At 48.4% G+C, this 24,550-nt stretch overlaps 2 protein-coding genes and 1 non-coding gene across 32 annotated transcripts in view; 2 read left to right on the top strand and 1 right to left on the bottom strand.

Moving 5' to 3' along the window:
* Nucleotides 1–15,037, top strand: part of UBAP2 (ubiquitin associated protein 2) — a 119,726-nt gene extending 104,689 nt beyond the window's left edge. For 17 of the 28 annotated variants that reach the window (XM_086416619.1, XM_086416614.1, XM_086416627.1 and 14 more), the window contains 13 exons: nt 1,485–1,524; nt 3,618–3,801; nt 4,689–4,758; nt 9,010–9,205; nt 9,767–9,858; nt 10,121–10,168; nt 12,465–12,543; nt 12,756–12,961; nt 13,230–13,329; nt 13,412–13,519; nt 13,678–13,745; nt 13,828–14,019; nt 14,116–15,037. In XM_086416619.1, coding sequence (XP_086272745.1) covers nt 1,485–1,524; nt 3,618–3,801; nt 4,689–4,758; nt 9,010–9,205; nt 9,767–9,858; nt 10,121–10,168; nt 12,465–12,543; nt 12,756–12,961; nt 13,230–13,329; nt 13,412–13,519; nt 13,678–13,745; nt 13,828–14,019; nt 14,116–14,211 — 1,479 coding nt within the window. In that variant the 3' untranslated portion in view covers nt 14,212–15,037. Of the gene's footprint in view, nt 1–1,484; nt 1,525–3,617; nt 3,802–4,688; nt 4,759–8,977; nt 9,206–9,766; nt 9,859–10,120; nt 10,169–12,464; nt 12,544–12,685; nt 12,962–13,229; nt 13,330–13,411; nt 13,520–13,677; nt 13,746–13,827; nt 14,020–14,115 lie in introns of those variants that run through there. The other 11 variants (XR_015170104.1, XR_015170103.1, XM_086416633.1 and 8 more) reach the window with 7 other exon arrangements.
* On the top strand, nt 2,873–2,956 carry LOC147367452 (small nucleolar RNA SNORD121A). The gene has a single exon (XR_015132250.1). It is a non-coding gene; the product is annotated as a small nucleolar RNA SNORD121A (small nucleolar RNA).
* A 1,169-nt stretch (nt 15,038–16,206) lies between the features above and the next one.
* Nucleotides 16,207–24,550, bottom strand: part of UBE2R2 (ubiquitin conjugating enzyme E2 R2) — a 97,487-nt gene continuing 89,143 nt past the window's right edge. For all 3 annotated transcript variants that reach the window (XR_015170105.1, XM_086416635.1, XM_086416636.1), the window contains 2 exons: nt 22,412–22,546; nt 16,207–19,488 (listed from right to left, as the gene is read on the bottom strand). Coding sequence is in view for 2 of the 3 variants with exons in the window: in XM_086416635.1 (XP_086272761.1) it covers nt 19,269–19,488; nt 22,412–22,546 (355 nt within the window). In the remaining variant the exon portion in view is untranslated. The remainder of the gene's footprint in view (nt 19,489–22,411; nt 22,547–24,550) is intronic.

Below are 24,550 nucleotides of genomic sequence, written 5' to 3'. Positions count from 1 at the left end.
TTGTCCTGTTGCAGGGCCTAGGCTCTAAGGCACAGGGACTTCAGTAGTTGTGGCTCTCAGGCTCTAGAGCACAGGCTTAATTAATAGTTGCAGGGTATGGGGTTAGTTGCTCCAAGGCATGTGGGATCTTCCTGGATCAGGGATTGAACCCATGTTTCCTGCATTGATAGGTGGATACTTTACCACTGAGCCACTAGGGAAGCCCTGATACAGTTTTGAGAAGACTTTGTATGTTGGTTTTGTGCTGTCTTGGAGGAATATGCTTGATGTCATGTGTGTATATTTACCGAACAGTGAACCATCGTTGAGAGGGAGGCAGAGCAACAGAACTTTGATTGCTCTCCATGTGCCCTTTATACTGATTTTCCCTTCTCTGAGTCTTTTAGCTCTTGTTTTGCTTTGTTTTTCCCTAGCAGTTCTGTTTTATTGTCTACATTTCTTGTAAATAATCTCAAATTGTTTTAAGAATAAAATGTATGTAGGATTTTATGAAAAGAAAGTGAATTTCTGTTCTGAGATCATCTCCTCAGCTTCCTTGTCCCATCCAGAGCCTGTCTGAGCCCTGCAGGCTCCACTGTCAGTCACTTTTTTTTTTTTTTTTTTTCCAATAGTAAGTTTATTTTTTTACTTATTGGCTGTGCTGGGTCTTCCCTGCTGCAGAGGCTTTCTCTAGTTGTGGCGAGCAGGGGCTATTCTCTAGTTGGGATGCATGGGCTTCTCACTGCAGGCTTCTCTTGTTTCTGAGCACGGGCTTCTGGGCACACAAGCTTTAGTAGTTGCCTCCCAGGCTCTAGAGCACTAGCTCAGTAAATGTGGCACACGGGCTTAGTTGCTCTACTGTGTGTGGGGTCTTCCTGGATCGACTCAAACCTGCATCTCCTGCCTTGGCAGGAGTGGCTCTTTACCAGTGAGCCACCAGCGAAGCCCTCAATCTCTCTACCAGGTCTCCACACCCCATCTATGGAAGTAAAGTTTTCTTTGTGAGGATGCCTCCTTCTGTTTGAAAGTTCTGGGGAAGTGCTTCATGGTTAACTCAGACCAACTGAATCATATAAAATACGATAATTCCTTGCATGAAAGTTATCTTCGTTATAGTTTGGAAACACTTACTTTCTAGTATGTGGGGTACTCAGAAGACAGAATGTCCATGAGATAGAAAGGCTTGTGGTGATTTCAATATAGTGAGAGTTCCCAAGTCCTGCCTATGGCTTAATAATTTTTAGGACTGTTTCATTGCTTCCTGTGCTTTTGGTCTTATTTTTTATTCTTATTACTTCCTTAAATAACCAGTTTGGTGTAAATAAGGTCAGCTTGCTGGGATTTATTAAGAATTTGTTGTATTGCCTCTCCTTTTCTTAAGAAACAAAATAAAACAGGTCATAGTTCTTTGCTTAATTCATAATCTTCATATGTTTGTGGTTAAATCCCAACCTAGGTTGTCATTCAATGGAGGGTTTACTTACTTTATTTTCTCTTTCTTATAGAATGGACATGGTGGTAGTCGAAGTCAGCAGACAGTAGACAGTAAGTATATGAGCTAACTATCCTTGTTGTGGCTGGTGGAAACCACAGACAGAAAAAGAGCATAGCTGATGTGGTGGGGTAAATGATTGGCCAATGGCTAATTCTGCAAAAGTAGTCCTTTTCCATCTTTTCTGATAGCTGTCTCTGACTCATCATTGGCAACATTTCTTTCAGTTTAGAGCTGAGCTAGAGAGGCCCTGTGACCAGACTGTAGGTGACGGTATCACTAGAAATACATCTACAGCATGAAGGGGGTCTTGCATCATTCTGCTGTCTTAAGACCGCATCTCAAGTGTGGAGTGTAGGTTGGATTTAAAATATGCTTTTCTCAGAGGCCCAGATTCCAGGAAGTTTAAGAGGGCTTTCACTTCCATAATGTGAAAGATGTTTAAAGCAGAAATTGGCATGCTGGTTTAGGAGAGAGAGAAAATGTTGCTCACTACAAATACTTGGGAGAAATGGAGGGAAAGCCCACCAAATCTAGTACAGCTCAGTGATCACTGGAGTTAGTGTACAAAGGGAACACTTGGCTTGTTTATCAATGACTATGGTCATAATCTAAAATGAAACCGATTTTCATTGATCATTCAGTGAAGCAACTGGATATCTATTGGGTATGGAAGCCAGAAAGACCCTCTTTTTATTTAGAAATTTTTGGGAGTGTGGCTGTGGAAATTTGCCAGACCAGGAATAGGTCTCAGTTGGAATTGAAATGACACATTGTTTTACCCAGAGTTGGATTTGGTGTTGAGGGACTGCCAGAGCAACAAATAACGTTGGTACATCTGAGAACACTAGATGTCACAGGAAGTGTGAATTACTCAATCTGTGGTGGAAAGTTTCTTTGGCCCACGTGTGGGGTCGAGAACACACAGAGGTTTACTTAGAGATTTTATTTGGAGATTTCAAGTGAGATAATGAGATGTGAGATGTCCATAAAACAGTGTGCATTTTAGATAGGTTTTTATCTCCCATGCGCTCTTCTCCAACCATCTCTCTCTCTCTCACACACACACACACACACACACACACACACCGTCACACTCACATTCACCACACACTTTCTGTGAACCTGTCATTGATGTGATCCAACACCCAGGGAGGTGAGTTTTGGGCCAGGGACATCTGTGGTGTCTTTATCTGATTTCTGGAAGAACAGGCGCCATTTGGGAAGGCCTGTCAGTGAAAAGCCTCAGGGGTGTGAGGACCACTCTAAGAACTGACCATGCCCAGTGTTCCCCTGTCACTGCCGGTGCTGGCTGCTGTCGAGCTGTCCTCCCTTTCGGAGACTAGCTCACGTCGCCTGGACTCTCAGGGCCTCCCGAAGCAAGGTGCTGCCCCCTCCTAACTGCAGAAGACAATGATGCTTTATGTCCAAGCACATATCTGAGTTGTATATGTGGATGGCACTAAAACTGAGTCTTCTCTGCAGCTGATTGATCGCATTCTTATTCTTCTGAAAGCCTAATGCATGCATTTATGTGCTCTGAGGTCTGTTCTGTTGAAGTGTGTGCAAAGAAAATGCTCACTTTTGGAAGTAGCTGTGGAGGGCAGGAGTGTCTTCCTCAGGTTTTAGGTGTGTGTGATTCTCCATTGTATGTCCCCTGGAGAATCGTGTGTATGAGTATGTATTGTATGTACTCTTCCTCCCCTCTACTGGCAGTGAACTTTCCTGAGGTCAGCCTGCTGTGATACTCATTTGATAGAAGCAGACCTAACCCCTGGGTGGTTCCCCCACCACGTGCTCACTGTCCCTTGTGTTCACGCTGTGACCGTATTTGTCAGTCTCTGAGCCTCTTTCCGTGTCTGGGTGTAGCTCAGGGTCAGATTCCTTTAGTCGGGAGGATTTGACCCCCACATCGGGGCTGTGTGTGATGGTAAAGATGTATCCCCCTCCTCGCCTGGGGCCTGTGTTCCAACCATCCTTCGCACCATCACCGCAGCCCGGGCAGGGCCCGCCTGCAGCCTGCTCACGCACTGTCCCCCGGGGCGTCACTGTGTATGTCACAGCCCAGCCAACCTGTCACAAAACATTGAGCATTTCTCCGATACTCACGGTTGGTTCTGGAGCTAAACTGATCTGTTTCTTACAGCTACTTCATCCGTTCCAGCTCCAAAGACAACAGACCCTCCTTCTGCCCTCCCATCTGTGGCCTCCTTGCCCAGCACCACCTCCTGCGCTCCGCTTCTGCCCCCTGCATCCCAGCACACTGCCACTCTGCCTTCCCTGTCCCAGCCTGGGGACCTGTCCAGCAGTCCCCTCTCTCAGCTCAGCAGGTACGGGGACAACAGGGACCCAGAGTCCGAGGCACCAAGGCCAAGTCCTGAAGCTTCTGGACGGCTGTGTCCAGGGACAGAGCCCACACTTGCCCCTGCCTGTTGTCCTGGCCTTTCGCAGTAATGCTGTGTGGTGGGGGTGGGGTCTCAGGCGCCCGGTATGAAAGTCTTGCCGCCTGTAACATCTCTGCTGTCACACAGCCCTGGGTCTTTGGGAATGGGGTGGGGCCAGAGGGTCGCTTCTGCTCCTCTTTAGCCCTCAGGAGCGGACCCCATGCCTCAGCCCTGCCCCACATTCTGGGCCCCATCACTGTGATGTGGGGTGAAAGTGCCGGGGGATTTCTGAGCAGGTCTCTTGTGTGGCACTTGCTGTGGGTTCAAAGATGAGTGGTCAACACAGGCATGGGAGGACCGGACTGGTGGGTCCTCACCTACCTTCTGAGCAGAATTCTCCTCTTGCCTCATGCAGCGTGGAGCAGAAGCCAGGCTTCTTGAATTCTACGTTTGATGGGCATTCAAGCTCCAGCGTGTGGGGCTGACATAGGAACTTTCTTCCCACACACACAGATTTAAGGGGGTCTCCAAGGCTGGCTGTTCTTAGTACAATCCTGTTCTTACCATTTACAGTCTCAGAGCAGATGGTTAGAGCTGCCTGAAGCGGGCTCTGTAGGTTCCCAGGGAAGGATGTCCTGGATCCTCATGGCGAGTGAGCAAGCCTTTAGGTCATTTCTAACCACAGAACACCTGTCCGAGGTGATGCAGAATGAAGGGTGTCCAGCCAGGCCTTCCCATGGGGGGATAAGGCGAGCTCGTGGATAGCCTGCCTGGCCAAGTGGCCCCTGGTACAGAGGGCCGTGGTGGACACGTGGTGCCGTCTTGTCTTCCAGCTCCCTCTCCAGCCACCAGAGCAGCCTCGCCTCCACGCACATGCCGCTCTCCGCCAGCACATCCCACACAGTAAGTGTTCCTGCTCCCCCACCCACTCCCTCCTTAGCTGGCTTGGGGCCTAGGCTTGGGCAGGGTGGGGGGAGGCTGTGGTTTGTGAATCCGAATATCCGGATACTCTAATCACTTGGCTGTGATGTCTCATCTAGGTTCATGGTTTGAACGGATAATTTCCTAGGCCCCACGGAGGACATGTGGTTCATGCCTCTGTGGTGAAATCGGTTCTCCAGACCTGATACGATGGGCAGGGCTGTTGGGTGGTGAATTTGTTTCCCAGAATTCACTATTCATTCTAGGAGACCTTTCTGCCTGGTTTTATTTTCTGGGACTTCTTTGCAAGCTTTTTAGAGGAAAGTCGACTTGTTGCTAACTTCTGCTTGGCACCTATTGCATGTCATGTCCAACTCTGTGACCCCGTGGACTGGGCTGTGCTACAAGTCCAGTTTTATCAAGAGCAATGCTTCTGGAGAACACTCTGGTACTTTGTGAAGTCCATTGTAGAGAGAGTGTGTGAAGGGAAAGGAAGAGTCTTTGGGACGGACAGATGGTCCAGCCAGTGTTACCGCATCCAATGTGTGTGGTCATGAGGCCTTCACTCCCGCCAGCTCAGGCCGTCTTCTCCAGCTCAGGGGTGGGGGCTTTGGGAAGGTCCTGTTGCAGAAGCATGTGTGGAGCGTAGAGAGGCAAGAATAGAAGTGCGGGCAGGGTGCCAGCTGGGGAGGTCCCGATGTGTTGAAGGGTGACCCTAGATCGTGGTTACGGAAGTCTCGGCATCTAAGCTTGAAGCTGGGAGCATGGTCTCGGGGCTCAGTCTACACTGTGGGATGAGGCAGCGTAGGGGGTGGAGACAGTTCCAAAAGCTGGGAGAGATTGGAACATGGAAGGAAAGGCTCCAGGAAAGAACCAAGTGCCCCCTCCCAGGAGACAGCAGGCTTCCACAAGGTGGGAGTAGGTGGTCTTCAAGCAGGGAGGGAAGTTTTGGGCCCAGGTGAATGGGGGAGTTGGGAAATTGGCAAATTAGTTTCTTCTGAAGAAGACGTCAAATCTTTTGCCGTAGAATGAAGTGGTGGAAAAGGTTCAGTCCTGTCTTTCATCAGTATCTGGCCAACGTTGTGGCATCCCTATTCTAGCTTAAGTGAAATCGGTTTATACGTAATTCTTTGCTTGAAACACACAGATCACTGTCTTCCTAGTAGAGATTGGTGTGACTGTCTCTGTCCTTGGAGTAAGCTGCCTGCCCACCACCTATGCCTTGTGTTTGGCCAGTGGGTGCCCTGCGATGTCCCCTTTGTGAGCCCTGGAGCGCTGGCCTCCCATCCTGAGCGCTGTTGCTCTCGTGGTCCGCTGCACTCTGTCTTGGCAGGAACTGTGTCATACGGTCCCAGTGGCCGCCACCAGAACTGCCTTGTGCAGTTGCTAAGGTGGTCACTGAGTCACAGGACTCAGTAACAAAAGACGTAAAAGACACACACTGAAAAGCTTTTGTCTCTTTTCTGCTTGGCTTTGCCCCTTTTCCTATTATTTTCTTGATCTTCTAGACTTTGTTTTCTTAACCTGTCAAATGCGTACACGGTCATTTTCCTTTCTGCTCTTTTCCTTGTCCTGTAATGTAAATAGGAACATTCTATACAGTTCCCTATATCTTTCCCCCTCACTCAACAGTGTATCTTTAGGAGGTTTCTGTGTTGGATCAGAGTTCTTTGTTCTTTTTTCACAGCTCTGCTGCATTGGATTATTTAGTAGTCCTCCTCTGATGGAACTTGAGGGCCATTTTCAGTTTTGATATCCCAGAAATATTGCGGGTTTGGTTCTAGACCACTGCTATAAAGTGAATAATGTGGGAGAGTCGGTCGCAGAAATCTTTTGATTTTTTTAGTACATAGAAGTTTTGTTCACACTCTAGTCTATTATGTGTGCAATAACATTATGTCCAAAAAATACAACATATTCATCTTTTTTTCCTTCTGCCTTGCTGCAGTAACATTACGTCTAAAAAATACAACATATTTTTCTTTTTCACTCACTGATCCTGTGGCATGCAAGATCTTAATTCCCCAACCAGAAATCCAACCCATGACCCCTGCAGTGGAAGCATGGGGGTTTTCACCAGCAGACTGCCAGGGAAGTCCCCCAATATAAGTATCTTAGTTAGTAAATACATTAGCTAAAAATGCCGGCTATCACCTGAGCCTTCGAGCAGGTTGTAATCTTTTTGCATTTGTAACGTCAGAGGTCACTGATCATCATAACAAATATTATGAAAAGTTTTGAAATATTGTGAGAATTACTAAAATGTGACACAGAGACGAAAAGTAAGCCAGCGCTGTTGGAAAATTGGCACCAATAGACTTGCTTGACCCCCCAGTTGCCTTGGACCTTCACTTTGTAGGAAACGCAGTATCTGCAAAGCACAAGAACGAGAGACGGAGCTGTGCAGACAGTGGTGTACAGCCTTCTGCACACGCTGTGTCTGCAGGATAGACTCCGGGGTGGAATTGCAGGCATCTGTCATGTTACACACATGGCTCTGCGTAGTGATTTCAGCCCACGTACCTCTCATTGGCAAACAGTGACGTGTCTTCTTTCTCCACTGCCTCCTAAAATGATGTTACCAAATATTTGTATTTTTCTAATGTGTTAATAGAAGAATGACCTGTCAGTATAGTGTTTAACTGAAAGAGCTTGAACATCTATTTTATACATTGGTAAACCATTACATTTCCTTTTGGCTGAGATGTTTACATTTTTCTGTCCAGTCTGTGGTATTTATTTCTATAGTTGGGAGACTAGTAAGTAGCCCTTTGTGATGGGAAGTGCAAATATTTTTCCTAGGTTTGTTGTTTTAGAAATCGTTCTGACTTTTAAATAGTCAGGTATATCATAATCTGTTAGAGCCAGGTCTCTCCCACTTTGTAAAGGATCTTGTCTTTTCTCCTGCCCTTCGTGGTCTGTGGAAGGTGTGGTCAGCTGTGCTCTCCTGGGCCCATCTGGAGAGCTGAGTGACGGCCCCATCAGATGGACTAAGCGGGCCAGCAGCTTGTCTTCTTCACAGATTCGAGAGGTGGAAGGGCAGATTCAGGGACCCTTTCAGGGCCCACTCAAGGCAGGAGAGGCTCTCTGGATGACTCCTGAGTGCCTATGGATTCCCCCCACTCCCCACACTGCCAGTGTTTTTTCTTTAATCCTGTGGTTGAAAGGTTGGGTGGCCAGTGACATCACAGTGCAGTGGTCAGAGCTGTTTCTGACTCTGGCTGGTGTCCTTGGGTGGATGCTGGGCTCTGTGCAGGGGATCGTGAAGTATGGGTAGTGGGCAGCCTCAGCCCCACTCTGGGCCCTTCTCTGGCTGGTCTGTCTCTCCATCTCGGTAGAAGGGGCAGAAGTCCTGGGGAGCCCCAGGAGACCAGAATTTTCGGAGTCTGCACTTGCTGAACCGGATCTGGTTGCTAGTGCCTGGGCGGGCAGGGCAGCCTGTGGGGCTGGGGCCTGCACAGTCGTCTGGGCCCTGGAAGACAGTGCATGGTGTCCCTTCTCCTGGTCTTTCCTGTTCTTCAGCTTCGCGTCAGTTTCCCGGCTTCTTTGTGGTGCACACGTTCAGTCTTACAGAACCTTTTCTTCTGTCTTCGGCCCTCACTTTGCCCAACCAGGTGTATCTCGTCTAGCCTCCTCTCAACCCTCGAAACCCTTTTTGCCTCCTTGGTACTGGCAGCTGGGTGGGGCCCTTGGCTCTCAGGCTCTTCAAAGCTTTCGCTGGGCTTTGCCCTTCTTTCCTTGGTGGCTCTTCTCGGGCAGGCCTAGGGCCGGGCCATGCCCTTCCTGGTGTAGACCCTGAGGACCTACAGAATATCCTCACATGCTGGAGCAAAGGCCACCTGCGGCTTCAGGTCAGAGGTGCCCAGGAGGCCTTGCCTTGGGCTGGGCTGCCGTGGCCCGGGCTCCACCCTCCTGTTTTATGAGGTGGGTTTTCACCTCCTATTGAGATTCTCTGTGTTCATCTATAAACTAAGGTTTACTTGAGGTTTCTGTGCCTGTTTCAGTTACCAGAGCATGAGCAACTTGAGCGATTTTTAGGAGGATTTTTGGTCATAAATCTCAGTTGTGTTGGTCAGATACTCAGCTGACCAGTTGTGTCCCCATGGCTTCAGTGAGGGGCCAGGGCGAGCACACAGGTCAGCCTGAGGCCGTGGGCGCACAGCCCAGGCCAGTCCTCGTGCATTCTCTGCTCTGCCCCTAGATCCATGTGCCCTGGCTTTTCTGTTTTGCCAGCATGCCAGCGTGGACAGCGCCCCTTCCCTACAGCCCTCGGCCACCTTCTCAACGGCAGCAACTTCAGCCTCGAGCGCCGTGTCCTCAGGGCTCAGCTTGCCGAGCGGCATGAACACGGTCAGCAGCCTGTGCCTGGGCAATGCCCCCGGGAGTGCCCCCAGCAGCAGCGCCAGGGCTGCGCCTTTGATGACCTCAGGTGTGTTCCCGTGGCCTGGCCAGCCCTCCTCCCTCCGTCAAGAGTATAGCCTGGCTTCCTGGGAGCAGGCCCCGGTGGGCAGCCATGGGGGTTCACGGGCATTGAAAGCGCACAGCTGTGTCCGGCTCTGCCCCTACAGGCTTCTCTGTCCCACTGACCTCCTGAGGTCTGGTTCTTCCAGAGCTGGGATTGGGGTGGGGGCCAGATCCTGGCTGATGGTGAAATCGGTTTTGCGGGGGAGGATGCTCCCTGGACAGGATTCCCGGCAGCCTTTCTGCTTGGAGCGCTCCGTTCTTTTCTGTCCTTGCTCATCCCTGCAGCTGAGGTGACGGGGCAGCTCTCATGGGCTGCTCCTGGTCACTTTGTGTGACTGCCCATCAGCCAGACCTGGGCAGGCTGTGTGGGCCCAGCCAACTGTGGTTTGCTAGCAGCTCACCCCCTGTGGCCCAGCCTGTCCCTGTCCTGGGGCTACCCGGTCTGCTGCGTTCTGCTGTGCCCCAGTAGCTGAGGAATTGTACTCGTGTGGGGGCCACGTCACTCCATTTGATTTTTGCCCTCCAGGCAAAGCGCCCCCTAACCTGCCCCAGGGGGTGCCTCCCCTGCTGCACAACCAGTACCTCGTGGGCCCCGGAGGACTGCTTCCTGCCTACCCGGTGAGCACACCCGGCTCCCCTCAGCCCAGCTGGCCTTGGGCGGTCTTGAGTTGCCTCCGCTCCCCCTGAGGGCAGCTCTGCCCTTAGACCCTGGGCCTTTCTCTAGCTGGACTCAGTCAAGGCGGGGCGTCTGCCCACAGCAGCTCGTCCCCGTCTCCTTCCTGCACGTGTCCTCCGCCTCCAGCCTTGTTTTTGGCCCCATGTGGGCCGGGTTCCCCAGGGGTGGCGTGTGGTCTCTCACAGCTTTTGTGTCCTCACGCAGATTTACGGCTATGACGAGCTCCAGATGCTGCAGTCACGGCTGCCAATGGTGAGTGGGGTTTGGGTGAGGCTGGGAGGCTTCAGGCTCTGAGTCTCATGCATCCCACCTGCTGTCTGGCCTTCAGGACACATCCCACCTGAGGACGCCCTCAGCACGCAGCCGGGAAAGCTGCTGTGATGGTGCTGCTGGTGCAGCTGTAGCCTGGGGACCTTGAAGTTCTTTGGCACCTGGGGCCCCAGTAGGCAGTTTCTCTAGCAAATGTGGGTCCTTCTCTTCCCTTAAGCCTCCCCCCATTAAAAAATAAAACAACCGACCAGGACATGGGGTTACTTGTCTGCCCCTAGGCTTTTAATAAAGTCCTGTCCTTCAAAGTGCCATCCATCTAGTGTCTGGCTTCTGCAGTGGCCATCAGTGATGGCAGCGTTGTTCTTTGGAGTGAGTGGCTGGAGCAGACAGTCTTGAAGGGCCCTTCCAGATTTAGCCTGCCATCTGTTTGTAAGATTGCTGGCCCTGGGATATCTCTGATTGCTGAGGTCAGTGTTGCCTGTTTTGGCCCTTGCTCCCAGGACGAGGCACTGGGCCTTCTCTGGGATGTGGCCGCATGAACAGGACGCAGTGCAGGAGTGGGACGTAAGGAGGCATGCACCCTGCCTCGACAGCCTGCAGGCTCCTGTCCTGCCGCTTCCTTCTTGGTCTGCTGTTTAGCAGACTCCTGATCATTTTCAGCAGTCTGGGGCATCTGTCACATTGTCAGAGAGTAATAGCTATTTGGACACTGATACCAGCTCTGTTGGGCACAGGCTTTCCTTTTCCCCAAGTGAAGGTGAGGTGTCCTTTGTCAGACTGAAGACTGGAGTGGAGGGCCCCCCGCCCCAGCCCCTCTTTGTGCAGGGCAGCGAGGTGGCCTCCACAAGTAGTGTTGCCCGCTCTGGGCTGACCGCAGAGAGCTCAGGGAGCTGTGGGCACCGGGCCCAGTGGCTGAAGCTTGTTTCTCTTGGGAGACTCTTTCATCTGCTGGAGTATTTCCAGAGGCTTGTAGCTGGGCTGCTCTTCCCCAGGGTGCAAACCAGCAGCCACTGCAAACCCATACTACTGCCCGAGGGCCTGTGGGGCTTTCTGCCCACATCCCTGGAGGGCCCAGGAAGGTATTGAGGATGTACTGGCAGATTTCTATGGTGTAAAACAGAACTCAGGGTCTCTGGGGATGCCTTAAGCCCTAGGCTTTGCAGGGAAACAAGGAAGTGCGACCCAGGTCCTCCTGACACTCAGGAAACCTCGCAGCCCCAGGGCCTCAGAGGTGGAATGTGGGAGCTGGTTCTGAAAGACGAGTCTGTGGTGGTGCCTGGTTGGGCCCCTCAGAGTGACTTGGTGGGATTCCAGGCCCGGGGGTCGTCCTGCTTCATACTCGGTTCATCTTTTTGTGCCTTAGAAGAAATCACTTGTGAGCCTGTCTTTGGAGATAGGGGTCGTTCCCTAGCCTCTGGTGCGTCTGTGCTCGTTTCCACCTTGGGGTTTTCCTCCGTGAAGGAGTAGCCCCCTTGGGCTTCCTGCAGGCCGGTCCCCACTTGAACCCTGCCAGCTGTGCTTCCCTAGCAGCCCTCCTCTCAGGCATTTTATGTCACAGGTGGATGCTGGTGAGGGTCATGGGCCAAATGAATTCCAGTGCCTTCTCCAGTGAGAGGGACTCTAAGGGACAGCTAGGAAAGTTACCTGGACAAGTAGAAACCTGAGGAGGAGGAGGAGCCTCAAGGGTTTAACAGGTCAGGGCAGCAATTACCAGTAGGCACACGTCAGTCCTGAGCTAGGAGACCAGCCCTCTACCCAAACAGCCCTGACGCTGCACAAGAGCTGGGAGAAGTGTGTGTGCAGAGGTGAGACACAGTGAAGCCCCGTGGAGAAGGGGAGGCCTGCCCTGCCCCTTACTACCCAGGGCTTGCCAGGCCTCGACATACTGCACCTGGGGCCTCTGAGCCGAGGGGAAGCCCTCCTGCTTTCCTCGTGGGCAGCAGTCTCCCAGAAAAGCACCCACACCCTCTGGATCCACTTTGGCTTCATTGCCAGGAAATCTCCCAAGAAATCCATAGCATCGTCAGCCCAGGAAGATGTGTGTGATTGGGATCCAGTGGCTCTGCCCCTGAAGGCTGAGGGACTGGTCAGTGTGTCTACATGCTATGTGGCTGCCACAACTCTGAAGGGCACCGTTTGTTTTGAATTTTCCGAGTGCTGCCCTCTGGTGGTCCAGTCAGGAACGTGGCCTTCCCTGGAGTACCCAGCTGCCTGCAAGGCCCTCTGTCCTAGGAGTGGGTGAAGCCATTCTGCTGACCGAGTCTCTGGTCTCTCCTAGGATTACTATGGGATCCCTTTCGCTACACCCCCAGCCCTCGCCAATCGAGATGGGAGCCTCACTAATAACCCGTATTCAGGTTAGTCGTCTTCAGGGGGTTAGGAGTAGGGGCTGCTCAAAGGACTGGCCTGTGACCCATCCCAGGAGCCTGGAAACAAACGGAAGGGCTGCAGAGACCTGCCAGCTTCCTGTTGTTGAGCCCGCCCTATTCCTATTTGCAGGGGCCTGTCTGACTTTTTCCTCCTGCTGGGATGAAGGGTGGGGACTGCATCAGTGCCCCTGTTCCCCTAGGTGATGTCACCAAGTTTGGCCGAGGTGACTCTGCGTCCCCTGCACCCCCCACCACCCTGGCTCAGCCACAGCAGAGCCAGTCCCAGGCCCACCACACGGCTCAGCAGCCCTTTCTGAGTCCCGCCCTGCCGCCTGGCTACAGCTACACTGGCCTCCCCTACTACACAGGCGTGCCCAGTGCCTTCCAGTATGGGCCCACCATGTTTGTGAGTATCGGTGGGGGTGTTCCTCCAGCTCCAGGGAGCAGAAGCAGGGAGGGGGGGACAGGTCCCCACTCGGGCTCACCTGGCCTTGAAGAATGGGTCAAGGCTGGGGGCGATGTTCCTGTTTCATCTGCTTGGAGACCTAGCAGGCATGGCACTAGTAAAGACACATCCCTGGTGGTGGTGCCACCTGCTGCCCGAGGCTGAGCTGGGGCGACCTGCTCCCCTCACTCTGTTCTCCACTAATGCCTCCTGCTTGTCCCTCCCCCAGGTCCCTCCGGCCTCAGCCAAGCAGCATGGTGTGAGCCTCAGCACCCCCAGCACCCCTTTCCAGCAGGCCAGCGGTTACGGCCAGCACAGCTACGGCACAGGTGAGGGTGCTCCCAGCCCAGAGAGGCATGGGCAGGACTGGCTCACCGAGCTCACACATGCCTCTTGTCCCCGCCATGCTAGGTTATGACGACCTGACCCCGGGCACCGCAGCCGGAGACTACAGCAAGGGTGGCTATGGTGGATCATCACAGACACAGAACAAGGCTGCAGGCTCTGGGCCTGGCAAAGGTAGCATCACCCCCTTACGTCCAGGATTGAGGCCCAAAGCAGTTGTCTGCCACCCTGACTCCTTCTCAGGCGAGGCCGTCCCAGAGGGCCCCTGGAGGTTGGGGAGACTGGAGCTGGGCCCTGCTGCTATGGGAACCACCCACCGCTTTCCCTTCCAGGAGTGTCGGCGACTTCGAGCACCTCTGGCCTCCCTGATATGACCGGGTCTGTCTACAACAAGACTCAGGTGAGGGGGGCCTGGCGCTGAGGGGCCAGGCTGGGGCAGCTGCCGCCCGGCTGGCCCTCACTGTTGTCTCTCTGCCCTGCAGACGTTTGACAAGCAGGGATTTCATGCAGGGACTCCACCCCCGTTCGGCCTGCCCTCGGCCTTGGGCTCCACCGGGCCCCTGGCCCCTGGAGCGGCGCCCGGGTACGCGCCCCCGCCGTTCCTGCACATCCTGCCGGCCCACCAGCAGGCTCCCTCGCAGCTGCTGCACCACCATCTTCCGCAGGATGCTCAGGTGAGCTGTCGGAGGCAGAGGCCACCTGGCCCTGTACACCCAGGTGGGGGTTGATGGTGGTCCGCTTCAGCCTTGACCGCCTTCTCTCCTCCTCAGAGCGGCTCCGGTCAGCGCAACCAGCCCAGCTCACTGCAGCCCAAGTCGCAAGCCTCCAAACCTGCCTACGGCAACTCTCCATACTGGACAAACTGAACCCTGAGCGGGGCAAGCGGGGCGGGCTGGGCGGGCTTTCCCTGGGGAGGAGAAAACACATGGAGCCCATTTCTCTGGGAGCCCGGCGCCCTTTCCTAGAATTCCTGAGACATGTAACTGTGTCAGCCGAGCCTCTGTGGGGGAGCCTGCCTCCCAGACTCGCTATTGTATGTAATGTATTTATGTATGTATTTGTAAATGTGATACAAGTCTTAGGGGAGTGGGGAGCAGCTGCTACTCTCCCCACTGAAGCCCCTTCTTGCTGTAGCAAAAGAAGCCCCCCTCCCCTCTGCCTCAGGCCTTCTCCCTAGCCCCCTGCACGGGCAGTGTCTGGAGGGGCTGGCTTAGGGCAGTTTGGATACTAGGGTCTGGTACCAATGAAGAATCACGATTTATCTCCCTTGTAAACCATCATTTGAGTTTTTGTCCCTGTGTAATTACTTTCTCCCTCACTTTTTGAGAAACTGGTCCTTCTGTCATTTGTCATGTTCCCCTCCCTCCAAATCTTGATCTGGGAATAGCAGAGATATATCCCCCACCCAACATGAAAGTGGCACCTATTTGTCTCCATAGAGAGCAGGGGCGTCTGGTTTTGTCCCCAGACTTGCCTTCCTCTGGCTGACCATTCTTAATTCTGAATTTGTGCTCAGATAGTCAGCCAGTCAGCTCCCCCCTTAAAAAAAAAAAATCAGAAATGTTTTCATTTCGGTGAGAGCACATCTTCAGCAAAGGCTCCTCTATTCCAGTTGTCCTGAACCAGGAGGGTGACTATTTCGGAGGTTTTCTCTTTTGCCCAAACACCACCTAATAAAGTTCTGAGAGCATGCTTGGTCTCTTGTATGGTGTGACTGAAGGAGGGCTCAGGGCAGAGGTGTCTTCATTACAGTGCCGGGTACCCTGGACTTCACAGTGTTGAAGCAGAACTCAATGTCTTATAGTAAGAGGTCATCAGGGCTTCAGTGGGTATTTGGGTATTACAGGGAGATGGCAAAGGTAAAGGATACAGCTGACAAGGTAGCTAACCCCCCTGACATAGCACAGACATTGCCCATTACCTTTGCTTTGCTTGCAACTCTGTAACAGACCTAGGGGACAAGCAGGGTAATTTGTTTTCCAACCAAAGTTAAGAGCTGAGTTCTTAAGTTCTTTAGTTCTTAGTTCTAGGCCTGTGAGAGAGTTTGAATAGTTAAGCTCTCTGTCCTTTGCTTTTCATCAGCCAAATGCCATCTTGACTGATAGCTGTAACAAGTCAGTCAAAGTGCTGTGAAGTAGGTAAGTGGGTCCTGAGCTAAATTGCTCTACAAGGTCCCAAGGAACTATTCACCTGAGGCCAGGAGTCTGACTTCCCTTAAGCTCCTCCCTCTTGATTCCAGGCCACCAGTGCAGAAGGAACCGGGGCCATAAAACTATCCATGCGTCTTGCCAGGAGGCAAATCTCCATGCTTGTCGAGGCATAGATGTAGTTCAACCTGGCAGCTAGTTCAGGGCCCTGAGGTGTTTCCCAGAGCATTACATTATAGCGTCTGGTTTCAGGTCAGCAGGCTGGATGGGAACCAGCCCGGGGGCACAGTCCTCATTTCCGCTGCTTTTGACCTCTAAAATCAACGGTCATTCGTCAGATATGTTGAGCACTGCTGGCTGGCTTAAAAGGTTAAGTGTCCACAACTGAAACTTATCACTATCATGGCACCTATTGCCTCCTAATCACTGATTTTAACAGCAGGAAGTTAAGATGACAAGCGACAAGAAAAACAAAAAACTTGCCTAAGGAGGGCAGTGGAGCACCCGTCTGTCAGTCACCGACCTACTTGTACCAGCAGATTGTGCCCTATTTCAGAATTAAGGTTAACATGTCTTTAGTAACCTTTCTTAAACTAGTAAGGATTTGTTTTTTTTGTTTTTTTTTAATTTTTCAGCTGAGTCCTGTGTATAATCTGGAACACAGGAAGTATTAAGATCACCTTTTAACACACAAAAAAGAAAAGGGTCATTCCATGGGGAAGTAGCAATACAGGTATATTTTATTTCACATTTTATTAGTAGACAGATGGGCAGAAAAAGACAAAAATAAACCACTAAAGGGGAAGTTGAACACAAAATGCATCAGATAATCTTTTCTCATAAGTTAAACTGAAGAAAAACATCTACAATTTCAGCTAAGAAAACTATTAAAGTCAGGTGTGTCCTGCTGGTTTCAGAAGAGTTGAAAATTGCATCTGAATCTTTGTAAATGTAAACCTTTTTTTAAAAATCAGGATGGGGGTGGGGTGGGGTGGAGGGTTAATTTTCAATGGAGAACTACACATTTTCCCCTTCAATCACTTACTATGTATTTTCCAAACGTAAGGAAACCAGCAAATAAAGAAGCAAATAATTACCAGGAAAGAAGAAGGGACTACAAAAAAGTTTGGCTAACAGAAAAGAACTCTGGAATGATGTGAAATGAAAGTGGGGAAGACTGTGAGAAGCAACAACAAAATCACGATGATACACTTTGTCCACCCAGCCTCAAAATACACAGACCTGAAGAGCATCCAGAGGCCTCCGCTAGAATCTGAAGAAACCTCAAATTGCAGGGTGGTTTCTGAATTCATGTTACACCAAACAGCACAACTGTACTCCCAAGTTTGCGGCCTGAGCCCGAGATCTCCACTCCCAAAGGCAATCACGTGTTCCCGAGGTTGTGGCCTGAGCCCGAGATCTCCACTCCCAAAGGCAACCACATGCTCAAGGTCTCCTGTGTCTGGTGTTCTCAGGACAGAGCTCTGGAACCAGCACCTGGGTTTACAAGTCAGAGCTATCCGAACGTCCACCTTCTAGCAATTCTGGCAAATCAACACACACCCCAGTCTTTTCTGGAATTGATTGTACTCTCATCACTGGCAAACCTAGCCCTCAAAAGTAAACCCCAAAGGGCTAAGAGGTACAACCTCCACCTGGCTCTCTGGCTCCCTGAGTCAATGTGCAACAGAGGCCACAGGGCCTAATGGGACAGCACCTCCCACAATGCCAAAGTGTCTGGCCTGCCCTGGGAGAGAAATGCTTCAGCAGGAAGGGGAAGGGCTTAGTTTTAAGGTTCCAAGAGTAAGACCAAGCTACTGGCTGTAAACGTAGGGGGCGGGGGTGGGGTGTGTGTGTGTGTAGTAGTGGAGGGTGAGAGTACATGTGGGGCGTAAAAAGCTACTTTCAGCGTCACTATTCATCACAAGAGAGCTGCTTTGTTTTCTGAATCTGACCACAGTTGTTGATTCAGAGGTGCAGGTAGCCCCATGGAGTTTGGACAGATTCTGGGACCAGGCTCAACATTGTCCCACATGAACCTTAGCATGTTTAACGTTCCCAATTTAATACTAGACCAAACCTAAGATTCCAAAGAGGGCTGCTGGGAATTAGTCAGCAAATGTTTGGAGAGTCTGAAGAGCGAATGAAAACCCTGAGATCAGAAAGGAAGGAGGAACTAAGGACCTAAGCATCACTTACTCTGTCCTAGGATCCATCCTACCCCTGTCCCTCATCAACCCTTTCATTCTTTCTGAGCTGTACGATCTGAAGAAAAGGAGTTGATGCTAACGCACAGGGATCTGAAGTAAGTTCATAGCGGTATTTTTCCCACTGAAAAGAACACTGCCCTCTTACGCACTGGCCCGCCCCCACAAGAAACAAAAATCATCGCCACGTACAGAAGTCCCTGGTTGGTGAAGGCTGATGGAACTTGATATTGAAGTAACACACGATCGGCACAAGGGAAATCAAAGCTGCAGTAATTGTGCGGCAGGAAGATGTAGTGTTGCCTGGACACTGCCTGCAGCCAACTCCCCTGGCCCTGCCAGAAGAGACAAAGCAGCTCAGGGAAAAGCTCCATGCACAACTTCTGCTTGTACTCCGCAGCCCGAGTACATCAAAAGGAGACAAAAGTCGGGGTCACATCCAATGAGGAAAGCGGGAACCAGTCACTCAGGTCTCACATATATCCACAGTTACCACTATCAGTATAAGCAGCTCAATGAAAACCAAAATCTTAAACACATGCACCTAGTATTAATACTGAGTAATTAAAACCTCGCTACTTAAAAAAAAATGCTCGTGAGAGTGTATCTTTCAGGGAAAGGCCGTGTTACATATATGAAACAGATGTTTTCTCTCCCAACAGTGGTCACCAGCAGTTTGACTTTCCCCCAGCAGCATCAACCAAAACTGGCATAGTGATTTTAAATCTCTGTTCCCATCACTAAGTCTCCACACACTCACGCTAATCCCCCCTCTCTCCCCCCACTCCCTGGGGGGCAAAAATAACTCTGCCTTCAAAATAAATAGCAATCAGTTCTATGTAAAGTATGAATATTTATTTCAGGGTTTAGATCCCAATTTCAAAAAACAAAATCTGATTCCTCTCTTCTGTGTGAGGAGGATTTCCTGGAGGCTGACGGTTCTGTGCCCTTAGGAACATGTCTCATCAGGTTCAGAACAAAGTCCCTGACGCCCACTGTACCCCAGCCTTAAGAAACAAAACTCACCATCATGGGGCTGAACAAATGCACACACACGTAAATGAGCAGCTAAACCTTGGCAAATCTGCTTTAAAAAAAAAAAAAGTTTGTTTTCTGGGGGTTTTGTGGTTGTTTTCTTTTGCTACCCAGCATATGCAGCACTTGTGAACTCCCAATGGGTTCCCAGCTTTAAACACATTAAACGTCTTGGTGAAAGACTAATTCTTCAAGAATCTAAAAATGGACCAAACGTGTTTTGCTGTGAACGCTTTGTAGAGACGAAGTGAGGCGAGTTTGGATTTAAAGAAAGGGGAAAAAAAAGAATCAATACAGTGATGGAAGGGTAAAGAATGCAAGAATTCAGACATTCTGTGGAGGACTACTTTCTCTCCATTAAGAGGTCCATAAAAAGGAGCAAACTGAGATCCATAAGGGGGGTCAGCAGGAGCCGTGTTTGTTTTCCCCACCCCCGTGATAGCTTTTTGCTGAGGGGCCACTGCTAGGTCCCCACTTGCTCCCCTCCCTTTGGCCTGAGACGGCAGGGCAGTACAGGGGCCTTGAAGGAGCACGTCACGACTCCTCATTTCCAGAATCGTCATCATCGTAACAGTCGGCATCTTCCTCCTCCTCATCTTCATCATCAATGTCATCGTCGTACAAGTCGTCATAAAGCAAATCTGAGCTGTTGTCATTGGAAGGCACTTTAGTTTTGATGCAGTATTCCGCCAGGGTCGTAGGGACCTTCACTCCATCCTTTTCTGCTTCGGCTTTAGTGGCTGACACCTGTTTCCTGAAGACAGGATAGTTTATGTAAGTCTCTGGAACATGGATTTATAATTGGCCAAAATAATCCAAACGTCTTTGTGACTTGGGGTTTTGAACTTTAGAACCTGTCTACTTAAAAGCATCTTTGACAAATACCCTCTACTACACCAGAAGTTCCAGCCCATCAGGTACCCGTCTGAAGGATAATGACCCTTCTGAAGGGTGTTTGAAGCCATGGATCTCAAATACTGGTTAGCTGGAAATCACCTCACATTTTTTTTCCAGTTGGTCTCACACTAAACCTAGAATGCAGGCCCCAACAACTCAATAATCCTCCTACTTGGAGTAAAATCCAAATATCTCATGTTAAATTCAAAGTCCTGCATGATCCACCTGCCTACCACTTCACTGCTTTCTCCAATTCCAAAACATTCAGACCACTCTGGGGTATTTTTTAGTACCTTCAAACACACCTAGTTTTTCTGTGTGGATCAGCTGTTCTGCCCTACACATATGAACTTATGAACATATGTCATCTGAGAGGAGGCTTGTTCTGACAGAAAAGGAGCCATCTTGTCATTCCTTCATATTATCCTACTTCCTCACTTGTTCACCTTTCTGTCATTTTCTCCCCTGAATGTGAGCAAAGACCTTGTCTATCTTAGTTAATTCTGTTCCCTTGCTGCTTAGAGTGCAGTCTGTCATACACAGCTGTGTGACAAATACTGATTGTATGAATGCATGAAGGTTGTTTCCTTCAATAAGTATGAAAATTTGATCCCTCAACGGGTTAGAGAAACTGAACTTAAAACATCAAACCACTATTCTCCCCGTCTTCCTTTTAATTAGACTCCTCTCGGTTGATCTTGCTGCCTTGCATGCTGGTGTTGAGGCTTTCAGGCTTGAATCTCTCTTCTCACAATCTCCTCCTGGGACCACCTTATCCATTCCCATGGTTCTAACCCTTCATACTGACAGCACTCAAATCATCAGGGTCCAGCCTAGACTTCTCTCTCTTCTGAACCCTATTCCCTTCTCCGTGCTGATGGAATCCTAACGCGCAAGTCTTCATCTGTCTGGTCTGTCACTGTCCACCTCTGTGGCCAGTTTCTCCCATCTTTCTTCTCTCACCTCCTTACTTCAAAGTCCTAAATATTTTCAAATCTGTTTTCTCATTCTTGTTTGTCACTTCGTCAGTTTCGTCTTCATCTCTGCCTCCTCAGATCTCAGCTGGTCTCCTGGTCAATCACTTTCCTTTGGAACTCAAATAGGATTATCCTTTCACACACAGTCTTTAAGTGACACTCTGTCACCTCCTTCTGACTTCACTGTCTTTTAAGACCTGATGCTTTTCTTAATTTCCCATCAATTCTCAAATTAGAATTCACCATTCTCTTGACATGTCATGCTGTCATACACCTGTGTTTCAGTAAACATGTTTCTCCCTCTCTCTGAAAAATTCTTGGTTAAGACTCTCTCCTAGAAACATATTATACATTCCTTCCACTGTATCTTGTTTGTGTTTCTGTAGTTGCACTTATCCTATTACACAGTCATTTGTTTGTTTACAAACAGAAGTATGAATTCCCTTAAGGAAAAAGACTATGCCTGACATCCAACCTTCCCATGAACATCAGACTTCCATCTGACAATTTTATGAAGAATTCCCATTTTCCAATCCTCAGTCCACTTCCACACTCAACTTCTTACTACTTACACTAGTTATCTTCAATCTTTGGTATAAACCAGTCACCTAAGTGGCTGGTAAAAACAAAATACAGATGCCCAGATTCTATCCTTGCAATTTCATTAAATGACTGTGGATTAGAGAGAGGGTCTGGAGGTGATTTACAGATAACTTATTCAACTGTCAGATGACATGCATTAAAAAAAAATCACATGGTATTGTGCCAACTAGATTTATAGAGAGGGATTTTTTAAATAAATTCTAGTGCTTACTAAAATTCATATACACAGAATGGGCTGGAATTGTCCCTGGGGCTCTACCAATCCTTAAGTACTGTTAGGAAAACCTTTTATTCTATGCAGGATATAACTAGAAATGAATGGCTGAGCCTAATACCATCTACCTTTTTATTTCCTTCTATAGATGGGAAAATTAAAGACCCTCAAAAGTTAACTGATAGGGGCTTCCCTGGTGGTCTAGCAGCTAAGACTTCACACTTTCAGTGCAGGGGACATGGGTTTGATCCCTGGTTTGGGAACTAAGATCCCACAGGCTGCAACTAAAGATCCCACACGCCATAACTAAGACCCGGGGCAGCTACATAAATAAATAAATAACTATATATATAAAGTTAACTTATAAAAGGTCATGTGAGGCATGGCAGAGCTAGGAGTATACTCCAAGTCTCCTGATTCTTATTCCATTCTGTTAAATCATGTACTACAGTTGCTGATAACGATTGTAGGGTAAGGGAGTTAGGCGAGGATGATTCTTGGAAGACGCTGCTGTGGTTAAAAACGTCAATAATTTATAGGATTTCATTAATAAAAATTTGAAAACAAAAGTATCTGGAATAGACATCTGGAATACCTTGGGTGTTTGCTACACTTAAAGGGCATGTTGAAAGCCTAGAACAGTGTCCCTAAACTGATCAGGAGGAAGAGTTTGCAAACTCGACTAGCCAGAACATGGAAGTTCTCACATGTACACCCATGGCAGATTCAAGTCAATGTATGGCAAAACCAATACGATATTGTAAAGTAAAAAAAAAAAAAGAACATGGAAGTTCTGGAAATCAGATCTGCTGTTCTCTCAAAAGCCAGTATCATTAGGCTCAGGCACAAATCTCTTCCCAAACGATAAATCTAATTGGCAAACACAGAGTCGACATTTAAGTTCAATTTAAGCCCTTGGTTCCAGGATATACTTTGATTTTGTATGAAGACTTGAAGCAAACAGAAGACAAAACAAAACACCTTACCTAATGATTTCAGCATATTCTTTGTCTTTTCCTTTACTGTCCCTCCATTTCCTGAACATAACCGAAGCATCCACATTGGCTGGGGAGAAGGTGTTGGGCTCATTAAGCAATGAGATTACACTTAACAGGATAGTCCTAGAAACAGGAAAAAAGGGTCAGCTATGAATATTCACATTCACAGTATTCAAAAGTTTTTGTTTTAAATCTAAGACTATAATATTTAAGGCTTTAGGGGAGTATCAAAATTTTGTTTCCAGTATTGGTTAGACTAGGAATAAGTTGCTATCTAGAAGACAATGCAGAGGGAATCTGAGTTCAGCATGAAGGTTGGTTTGCAGGCCAAAACATGAATTCTGTAGAAGGTACTGTCTTAGCTGGCAACATGTTCCAATCTACAAAAATTGGACGTCTGGAAGCTTTTCAAATAACATTTTAAAAATGAAAAGTTTTCTTTTTTAAGGTTTAAAATTTTTTTTTATTGCAGTGTCTTATTTTTTAAATGCCATACAGTTTTTATATGGGTATGTATATATATATATATATATTTTTTTTTTTTTTAAACTTTTACAATGATGTGCTGGTTTCTGCCATACAACAACGCAAATCAGCCATAATTATACTTACATTCCCTCCCTCCCTAGCTCCCTCTCCTCCCCCCATCTCCCCTTCTAGGTCATCTCAGAGGGCCACACTGGGCTTCCTGTGCTACACAGTAACTTCTCACCAGCTATCCACCTTACGCCTGATAGTATATATATGTTGATGCTAATTTCTCCATTAGTCTCACTCTCTCCCTCCCCTACTGTGTCTACAAGTCCACTCTCTACATCTGCGTCTCCATTCCTTCCCTGCAAATAGGTTCATCATTGTTTTTCTATATTCCATATATGTGTTAATGCTGTATTTGTTTTTTTTCTTTCTGACTTACTTCATTCTGTATAACAGGCTCTAGGTTATACCTCACTAGAACTGACTCAAATTCATTCTGTTATGACTGAATAATATTCCTTTGTATAGCTGTACCACAGTTTTGTTATCCATTCATCTGTCGATGGACATCTGTAGCTTCCGTGTCCTGGCTACTGTAAACAGAGCTGCTATCAACATTCGGGTACATGTGTCTTTTTCAGTTATGGTTTTCTCGGGATGGGGGGTGGGTATATACCCAGCAGGGGGGTTGCTGGGTCATATGGTAGATCTATTCCTAGTTTTTTAAGGAATCTCCAAACTGTTCTCCATAATGGCTGTATCATTTTATATTCCCACCAACAGTATAGGAGGTTCCCTCTTCTCTACATTCTCTCCAACATTTATTGTTTGTAAATTTTTGGATGATGGCCATTCTGACCGGTCTGAGGTGAGACCTCACTGTAGTTTTGATTTGCATTTCTCTAATAATTAGTGATGTTGAACATCTTTTCATATGTTTATTGGCCATCTACATATCTTCTTTGGAGAAATGTTTGGGTCTGCCCATTTTTTGATTGGGCTGTTTTCCTAATGTTGAGCTGTATGAGCTGCTTATATATTCTGGAGATTAATCCTTTGTTAGTTATTTCATCTGCAATATGTTCTCCCATTCTTTTAATCTTGTTTACTGTTTCCTTTACTGTGCAAAAGCTTTTAAGTTTAATCAGGCCCCATTTGTTTATTTTTGTTTTTATTTCCATTACTCTAGTTAAGAGCAAAAGGAAAAAGCAGAAGCAAAAAATACTTAGCTTGAAGGCAATCTTTTCACAGTAAAGGGTAAAAATGATGCTAGACTCCATATATCTAATTTGTATCATGGCTGCTTAGAAGATCTGAAAACCAGTATTACATACAATTGTATTTCTTTCCCATACTTCTAAGGGAAGCAAGTAAGAATTAAGCAGGAGAATGGAGAAAAAGCAACAGCCTTAACATGGAAGAACTAATTTCTTAATAATAGAAATCTTATTCAAAAATACTTACTAAGCACTTACTATTGTACCAGAGGCACTAAGTGAGATGCTGAATGTACAACTGTGAGAGAGTTAGATGCCATCCCTGATATCTTAGGGCTCAGAAATTCTGTGAAAATTTTTCATCCACAGATAAAACTAGATACCTTTAATTACAGGGAATGAAGTTTCTGTTAGATAAAATAAACTCAGTAAG

Source organism: Bos grunniens, chromosome 8 (assembly GCF_055505025.1).
Source record: "Bos grunniens cultivar Pamir isolate PY7600 chromosome 8, Bosgru_T2T1.0, whole genome shotgun sequence".
Classification (NCBI taxonomy): Eukaryota; Metazoa; Chordata; class Mammalia; order Artiodactyla; family Bovidae; genus Bos; species Bos grunniens.
The sequence above is the reverse complement of the archived record's forward strand: the minus strand, read 5'-3'. Positions and strand labels throughout refer to the sequence as shown.